The sequence below is a fragment of the Corylus avellana genome, chromosome 3, assembly GCF_965113065.1.
Source record: "Corylus avellana chromosome 3, dhCorAvel1.hap1.2, whole genome shotgun sequence".
Lineage (NCBI taxonomy): Eukaryota > Viridiplantae > Streptophyta > Magnoliopsida > Fagales > Betulaceae > Corylus > Corylus avellana.
Genome location: NC_142492.1, coordinates 13,060,077 through 13,069,501, shown reverse-complemented (window position 1 = coordinate 13,069,501; position 9,425 = coordinate 13,060,077). Strand labels below are relative to the sequence as shown.

The 9,425-nt window shown below is 30.9% G+C and overlaps 1 protein-coding gene across 1 annotated transcript; it reads left to right on the top strand.

The window, feature by feature from the left end:
* The first annotated feature begins 5,294 nt into the window (after positions 1-5,294).
* Positions 5,295-6,166, top strand: LOC132176004 (dirigent protein-like). The gene has a single exon (XM_059588105.2). It carries the CDS (start codon positions 5,360-5,362, stop codon positions 5,927-5,929), a length of 570 nt encoding a protein of 189 aa, XP_059444088.2. The 5' UTR covers positions 5,295-5,359; the 3' UTR covers positions 5,930-6,166.
* The last annotated feature ends 3,259 nt before the right edge of the window (positions 6,167-9,425 follow it).

Genomic DNA, 9,425 nt, shown 5'->3' with positions numbered 1-9,425 from the left:
CTTGTTTCAAGAAGAGTTTCTTCATGGAAGATAAATATGTAATGGGATGATAGTGATATCCACTCTTGATCAGTGTCTTCCTTTTTATTTTATTTTTTTTTTATGTTTTTTTATGTTTTTCCCTATTTGTGACTAGTGCAAATAAAGGCTTAAAAAGAAATTTTCAAAACATATTTTGCCCGGGAATTAATATCATGAATTATTTCAATCTAGTTATTTAAGTTTTAATATTGTTTCAATGTTATTCTTATCTTCTTGTTGAAGGCTAATTTTTTACTCTCACACCACGTGGGATGATTCTGTTCATTGGAGGAGGCTAGTTAATTTGAATAGGTCCACAACTTTGGGCCAAAATATACACAAAAGAAGCCATAAGATCTCCACCGGTGAGTACATATTTATTAGACGGATGTTTAATATTATTACAGAGAGTTGATAGCTCCACAGTGGAAGACACCACATGGGTGGGCAAATTACTCGTCTACTGTCTACCAGGGACGGAGCCAGGAAATTTTATGGGAGGGGATCAACCAAAATTTTTTTTCTCGGTTCTTTCGAAATTTTTTATTAAAAAAAATTATTTTGGTTGTTTTTAATGAATTAAAGACTACCATAAGAGCCAAAAAAAAAAAAATGGACATTAGAAAGTAAGGACCAAAAAAAAAAAAAAGCTTAATGGGTATGACTCAAAAAAATTAAGAATATGGCCAAAAGTTTTTATTGGATATGGCCAAAAAATCTAAAAATATGACCAATATTTTTTATTTTTTATTTTTTTTTGAGGAGGCCAAATGACTAAACTTAAAACTTTACTTTATTATTATTATTATTATTATTATTATTATTATTTTACTTATAATTTTTTTTTTCCTTATTTTGGGGAAACCATGGCCTACGCCAACCCCCCCTCCCTCCGTCTCTGCTGTCTACTGATTATCGACCGCCTATCGACTATGACCAAATTGAAATTAACCATCAATCGATTTATGCGAGTCTAAAATTTTTGTTTTCGATTAACCGAACCGCCAAATTTGACACAGATTAAGGCTTTGATGGATGAACTTTGCGAAGTGATGTTTTGTTCAAAGTATTTGATAAGTTTTTTGTATCTTATATTCTTATTGTTTGCATCTTTATTTTAGCCATAATAATAATTTGGGCCCTCAAAATAACTAATTTTTTGCCTATTTAAAAATAGCATGGACCAAATTAAAAAAGCTCACAGTTAACCGATTAATTAATCAACCGAAAATTTTGAAATAATTTGTTATTGAAATGAAATCGGTGAATTAACCAATTTAAACGACAATTTCAATTAACCGATCGATAATGACTTTAATCGAATAGATCAGAACCTATTATACCCACCCCTAGTGGCGGAGAAAAGTGGGAGCGACCTGAGGGTGATCGCCCCTAGTATTTTTTTTTTAAGTATTTTTCTAGCATGAATTGTTTACTGCCCCAAGCAACAAAATTTTGTTTTAAAAAAAAAAAAATCATGAAATTTAATGTACATTTATCAATATTTCGCGTTTTCTTGTCATAATCCAAGTACCCAACCGAGTAGTTGAGAGTAAAGTTTATAATTAAAGCCATTAACGCCTTAATTTGTCTTGGTTATAATTTAAGCTTTTTAATTGAGATATATCTCTCATTTTCATCATTTTGTTTATCTTATTCTAAAACAATATTGTTATTTTTTTTTTTTTTTTTTTTTTTTGTGTTTTATGTACTTTGGGATTTTGTCAAACATCAACGAGTTTCAAAAGATTTCTGTCAATCTTAGATTTGTTCTTTTTATTAATTCATTTTAGGCTAATAGCTATCAGAATATGCTAATAATTTTATTATAATATCATTAGAGTATGAGAAGTAAACAATTATTAAAACAATACTTCGAAACAAAATGGAAGATGAATTTCTTGGAGATATTTTACTTGTCTGCATTGAAAGGGAAATTGCTAAAAGCTTCAAATCAGATTTGATACTTGATGATTTTGTTTCTCTAAGACCGCATAGAATACAATTTTAGGCACTTTGTATTTTGTATTTTCCTTTACTTCTGTACTAATGCCTACATAGTAACTAATATATCAACTTAGCATATAAATATGCTTTTTGTAATACATATATTGTAGTATAATTTCTTTTTTTTATTGTATTTACCATATTATAATAAAAATATAATGTATAAAGAAAAAAAAGTTATTTTATCATTATATTTTATTATTTTATTGACGCCCTGGTAGAATGAACTCCTGGATCCACCACTACCCACCCCTCCACTTATATTTTATAGATAAATGTTTCTTTGCACAGTAAATTTCTGTTAAATTGGCATACTTCATTTATATATATATATCGAATGTGTGTGCACCCATCGATCGATAACTGTAGAGACATTATGAGATGCCTGAGCAGATGCAGAGACATGGTCGGCCGGTCATCATGTTGCTCACGCCGACCTGGACCTGGTGGCTTCACAATCATCTACCATAAGAGTCGGAGGATGATATGCTGTTGCCGAGCCTGCCCTGGGATGTATTATGAGTCTGATATATGGCAGAGCTCCATTAGGCTTTATTTTCAACTTTTATTATTTTTTAATGTTTTTTCAAAAGTTTAAAAGCTTTCAATTTTGTGTATTGGATATCTAATTTTTTGGAACGTCACTCATTTGTTAGGCTTTTTCATTAAATCCTGCCAAAATTCTCAAAATACTCCTTTTTTTTTAATTTTTTTTAATTTTTTTTTTTGCAAAGATTCAAGTGTTCAATTGTTAATCTTTGTAATTTTTTTATCTTTTTCTCTTTTTTTTTTTTTTTTTTTTTTTAAAAAAAAAGAGTATTTTGATAATTTTGGCATCCCTCCATTAGGGTTTAATTAATAAAAAAAAAATCTAATGAATGAGTGACATTACAAAAATTTAAAAGTTCAATACGCTAAATTAAGAAAAAGTAACTACAAAAATTTATGAAAATTTTTCTAGTCATTTAAAGTCTTATAAATTAGTTTCAAGGCAAATAAACTAATTTTAAATGCAGGTTACTAGTTCGAATTTCCCCCTCCCTTTCTTTTACGTGAACATGTCAAAAAATAAAAAATAAAAAAATGAGAGAGAGAGAGAGAGAAATAAATGAGTTGTTTGTGGTTTGTGGTTTTAGCCATAGGTGAGAAATCGAGGATATGTAGTCGATGAAGTGGGTGATAAAAGGGAAAAGGATATATATGTAGTGCATTTAAGACGATAAATTTGTCCAAAAATTTTATCCTTAAAAGAAAAGGACAATATTACCCTCCTAAATGTACTAAATAGATATTCATAATTTTATTTGAAATGAAGAGGATCCAAAGAAGAGTTTAAATAATCTTTGTGTGAGGTTGCAAAGTCCCTTAGCTGTATTGCACATGCCCTAGAACATTAATCTTTGTTTAGCTCATTCTAGAAAGAGAAATGCTACTTTCTTTTGCTTTTTCTTTTTCTTTTTTTTGGTAATCTCTTAATTTAACATGGATATTATTCATTAGGAAAAATTTTACTTTAAACCTATGAACTACCAAGCGTTTTGAGAAGACCTTCCAAATTTCAAAAACTCTCAATTTGACTCTTTAAACTTTCAATTTGACTCAGTTGACTCCCCTCCATCAGATTTAACCGTTAACCCTTAACATAAATTATTAAAAAGACCAAATTACCTTTTAATTTTCTTCTTTTTTAAAATTTAAAATTAAGGGTAAATTTAGAATTTTACGAAAAATTCAGGGATATAAAAGTCGTCTTATCACTTTTAACGTTTAAAATCTGACGGAATAGTGTACATTGCATCAAATTAAAAGTTTATAGAATAAAATTGAAAGTTTTTTAAATTTTGGAGAGTCTTCTCAAAATATGTAGTAGTTTATAAGTCTTAAATAAAATTTCTCCTAAATTATTTTCAGCTTTTTTTTAAAAAATAATATTCATGTAAGATAAAAATAAATAAATAAATAAAAATAAGGGTTAAATACCTAATACCCCCTGGGGTTTAGGAATTTTATTTTTACCCCCATAGGGTTTCATTTTTATCACAGGACTCCTCTAGGGTTTTGATAAAGGACCAACTTAGTTCATCCATTAGTTGACCGTTAGTTTACCGTTAAGACTGACATGTGAACCAATCAGATTTGACACGTGGCACCTATTAAAAAAAAAATTAATTAAAAAAAACGTATTTAAAAATAAAATTTAAATTAAAAAAAATTAAAAAAAAATAAAAAATAAAAAAAAGAGGAAAAAAATTGGGGGTGGCCATCTGGCCGGATGGGGGTGACCGAGCCCAGGAGGTGGCTCGTCCACCTCCTTGGAGCCCAAGGGGGTGGCCGAGAGCTCAAGGGGGTGGCTCAAATGGCCAAGCTAGGGGGTGGCTTTGCCAGCCCTAATTTTTTTCCTTTTTTTTTTTTTTTTGAACACATTTTTTTAATTTTTTTTTAAAAATTAAATAGGTGTCACGTGTCAACATCTGATTGGTCCACGTGTCATTCTTAACTGTCAACTAACGGATGGATTAAGTTGGTCCTTTATCAAAACCCAAAGGAGGTCCTGTGATAAAAATGAAACTCCAATAAAAAATAAATAAATAATGTTTCTAAACCACATGGAGTATTAGGTATTTAACCCTAAAAATAAAAAAACTAGCATTCCTCTTCTAAAAATTGATGTGATCAATAGTACAGAGACGCAGAGCAAAACGATAATTGTTTGGGCACCAGGCCACTGAATGCATATAGCCAGCCGCGTGAGTGCAGATAGCCAGCCGCGTGCATAAAGTGATCATAAAAAGCAACAGGTTTACACGTACGGTGAAAAGATGACGTCTAAGCCAAGGTTGGTAATTACTTACGTTTAGTAAAAAGATCAAATTCTTATAGAATCACTATTTCTTAAATTGAAGAATATATAATTATTCTTTTAAAAAATGAAACAATTTTTTTTAAAAAAAAAAAATATGTCGGAATCGGCTGCCAGCCGTTGAAGTTTCACTTTCTCAAATGAACAGAACCTTAATTTTTTTTTTTTTTTAAAAAAAAAGATTGATTATTTTAGTAATTTTGATTTAATTTCAGTGAGAATATATATGTTGTCACCAAATTAAGTGAAGAACATATATAGCTATTTCATTACACATTTTTCTATTCTTAAAAGTAGCTATTTCTTTTCCTAAGGAAATACTCATTTCACATACCAAAAGCCTCCTTATTTTATGAGAAAAATTATACTTTGAAACCCTTATATATAGTGTGCTTGGACCATGCAAACCCCACATCCTCAAAACCTACTTATTCTTGCATATTTCTGTGTCTTGTATAGAGCAAACAAGAAATGGGAGCTACAAAACTCATCATTTCAGCTCTCCTCCTCCTCCTCTTCATCTCTACCTCCAACGCCACACCCGGCAAGAAACTCCGGGCACACCGCCGCCCATGTAAAAGGCTGGTGTTTTACTTCCATGACATCATTTACAATGGAAAGAATGCCATGAATGCAACCTCAGCAATTGTAGGTGCGCCTGCATGGGCCAATAAGACCCTTTTGGCAGGCCGAAACCGTTTTGGTGACTTGATTGTGTTCGATGACCCAATCACCTTGGACAACAAATTGCACTCACCACCAATTGGGCGAGCTCAAGGGTTTTATATATATGACAAGAAAGATATATTTAGCGCTTGGGTTGGTTTTTCCTTTGTTTTCAACTCTGCTCAGCGAAAGGGTTGCATCAACTTCGCTGGAGCGGACGGCCCGTTGTTGCAGAAGACGAGGGATATCTCGGTAATCGGCGGCACCGGTGACTTCTTCATGGCTCGAGGGGTGGCCACTTTGATGACTGATGCATTTGAAAACCAAGTATACTTCCGGCTTCGTGTTGATATTAAGTTGTATGAGTGTTGGTAACAAGACTTACAATATCTTATCTTTGTTTTTTTGTTTTTTGTTTTTGTTTTTGAACCTTTGGCAGAAAATACATGATTCCACTTGGGATCCGGTCCCCAAAGGTTTCTGTGTGTTTGTCCTTCCAAGTTTGGAGTGTTAAGAGTTCTAATTAAGAGTTTGATCATTGTAATGAATGTTCAAAAAGTATGTTATCATTGTAATAAAAATGTTTTAAAAGAATGTCATCAAATATTTTTAGGAATGGGATATTTGTTTGTCAACTTTGACTTAAAAGTAATCATCGAGTTAAGGCCTATTTGGGATTGCGTTTGAGAAGCATAAAAGTGCGTTTAACACTTAAGAAGTCCGTTTGAAAAAAAAAAAAAAAAAAAAAAATTCTCATTTGGTAAGAAAATTAAAACTGTTTTTAAAGGTCCAAAAAGCCTAAGAATACAAAAGCTTAAAAATGAGGATTTTGCCAAAAAGTGCTTTATGACTTAATTAGAGTTTTCTGTAGACAACATATTACCATTAATCCAACTAGTCCTCACATGGTTTTAAAACATGCATTTTGAAAAAAAAAAATAGCAATTTTAAAATACAGTTAATTAATGAAAATGTGAATTAAAAACTTAGTTAAGTGTTTGAAAAAATTGTAATTAAGCCTTTAAAATTATTCATGCTCCATTACTTGCAACGATTGTAGTTAAAAACGCATATTTAACCTACAAAATTATAATTCCATACACAATCTTCAATTGGGAATAGACAAAAATACACCTCAAGAGAAAAGACAAAAATACCTTCAACTATAACTAACTAGATAGGAAAGGATCCTAATTCTTTAAATTGAATCCAATTCTACTTAGAACCTCTTTGGGATTGCGTTTAAAAAATAGAGCTTTTAAGTTAAAAAACGTTTTTGGGCAAAAGCTTCACTTTTAAGCTTTTACCAAAAGTGCGTTTTGGCCATTTTTAGGCTTTTTTTACCCTTAAAAATGTTTTTAATTTTTTTACCAAATTAACGAGTTTTTTTTTTTTTTTTTTTTTTTTCAAACGGATTTTTTGAATGTTAAACATATTTTTAGGCCCATCAAACGTAATCTCAAACAAACCCTTAAACATTTATTACATGTGAACAATACATGCGCAGCATCTACCTTAATTTCTTTCTCATTATCAAAAAATTGTGAATAATATTGTCTTTAGATTTTTTATTTTTTATTTTTATTTTTCTCTCCTAAGCGGTTTGTAGAAATTTATTTGCATGCATATTTTATTTCATTAGGTATGAGCCCACGATGAGCGTGATTTCAAGTGCAAGTTTGATAAGGCCTCCGTCAGGGTCCATAACTCTCTTTTTTTTTTTTTTATTTGCATTGGTCGTGCCCCTCTAAAAACTTTACCAAGCGTAAGTCCAAAATTGGGTTGGGCTCAAACTAATATTACGATGAAACTCGATCCGACTATAATTCAATCGGGTTTGAGATTATTTGCAGTTTTACTGTTTAGGTGTCTCCTATTATTGGTTCCCAATATCAATGAGCAAGTGTTAATATGGTCAAACCCAGATGAAATTGTACAATTTCATGTCATTCAAATCTCTCTTATGATGCAACCTGACTTGGTGGGTTGCAGCAAAGAACAACAATAAAAGAGCGTATAAACAATTTCATATCTAGATTTTATCAAAGTCCTAAGAATTCTTCTAAAAAAATAGAGTCTATCTAAGGTTTAAAAGAAAAAAAGATGAATAAACTCAACTCTTAATATTCTTATTAATAAAACTCAATAATAAACATAAACTCTTTTTCTTTCGAAGCTGTAGGCATATATTTATAGCTCAAAACCTTAAACCTGATAAAATATGACATAGATACTTCAAAAACCCTAAACCTAATAAAATAACGAAATAAAGACTTTCAAAACTCTAATCCTAACAAAATAACAACATAAAATTGGCTAGAAAATAAAAGAAATTGACAGCGCCCGTCCGGACGGGACATATGGCCGTCCGGATGGCCATGACACTTAAACGATAAAAACATAAAATAATATATGGGTTCGGAATACACTCCGATCTACATCACCTCCTATTTTTGGCTTAAAAAAAATAAAAATAATAAATAAATAAATAAATTATTGCTTCTTACCCATGCTTTCCGAGGCTTCGGCGTGGCTCAATTTTGGACTAGAGCTTTGTAAAGGTCCAATAGGGGCACGACCTATGTAAATGTTTACGTACAGCTACGTCTGATTTTGTAACATCATGATTCAAAAGAAATCTTTAAGAATTTTTGTAACATCATCATTCCAACCAATCGAAGTTTGTAACATCATCGTGCATGAATGGCTTAGGGCACGTGTTGCTCAACCATTGGCTAGACCTTGATTTAGTGTGACACTCAGTTAGTGTCTCTTTTAGTGGGATACAACTTTTATAGGGTAGTAATACCACATCCTTGCCTTGTACTATCTACACTTATTATTGGGGTGTTAGATAGTGCCACATACCTTTCGGCTGCATTAAGGACGTTGTCTGATTCTTTATCAAGAATATATAAATCTTATGCTAAGGTGGCAAGAGGGGTAATTCTCTACACTATGCGCTCTTCCTCACTTGTCGGTCTAGGCGTTGGCCAAGTTATCGAGTCTGTGTTTGGTTTCAATGGGCCTCTTCAGCTCAGACCTAGTCATGTCGAGCATTTTTAGCAGCTTAGTTAAAAAATTAATATTAGCTATATTTAGTTATTATTGTTTTTTTTTTTAGTTCCAATAAAGTAGCTTATCATTAGTTAGAATAGCTACATTGCTACAACTAATAGCAATTTGGAGCTATTTACTGTAGTATACTAAATGAAAAAAATATTGTTTATTTTTCTTTTGTTTATTATTTTTTTATTTCACCTCTTTTCACCAAACATCTTTTATTTCTTCTGAACACCTCTTCACATCTGCTACATCTCTCTCTCAAACACAAAATTTATCTCTCTCTAACAAAATTTCTTCACACAGTTGGATGAAAAAATTGAATGCAGAAAAAATTGATTTCATAGAAACACACAGATGGAAACAAATCAATTGCAGTTGGATGAAAAAATTCAATGCAAAAAAAATTTATTGCATGGAAACACACAGATAGAAACAAATCAATTGCAGTTAAATGAAAAAATTTATTTATGTTATTAATTTTAAGAATTAGTACTTGCATGTGAGATGAATGTTCACCATATGTGTTTATTTTTATTTTTATGAATGATTTCTATATATGTGTTTGTTTTTCCCTTTAATTAAGTGTTGGCAATAATATAATATAATAAAGAATGAGAAATAATATTTTAAAGCAAGTAAATAATAAAATAGAGAATCTATTAGAATGTGTTGTGAAAAAATAATAGCTAAAGTAAAAATTGTACTTTTTTACTAGGTAAAATACCTAATGCTGCTGGATATTCTTAGTTAGTTAGTTGCATTAAAAAGTAAATACTTGTGTTTTTTTAATAAAAATATATATATA

What these genes read in the sequence shown, in the direction of transcription:
- LOC132176004 (XM_059588105.2), top strand. Translation starts at nt 5,360, where the DNA reads ATGGGAGCTACAAAACTCATCATTTCAGCTCTCCTCCTCCTCCTCTTC.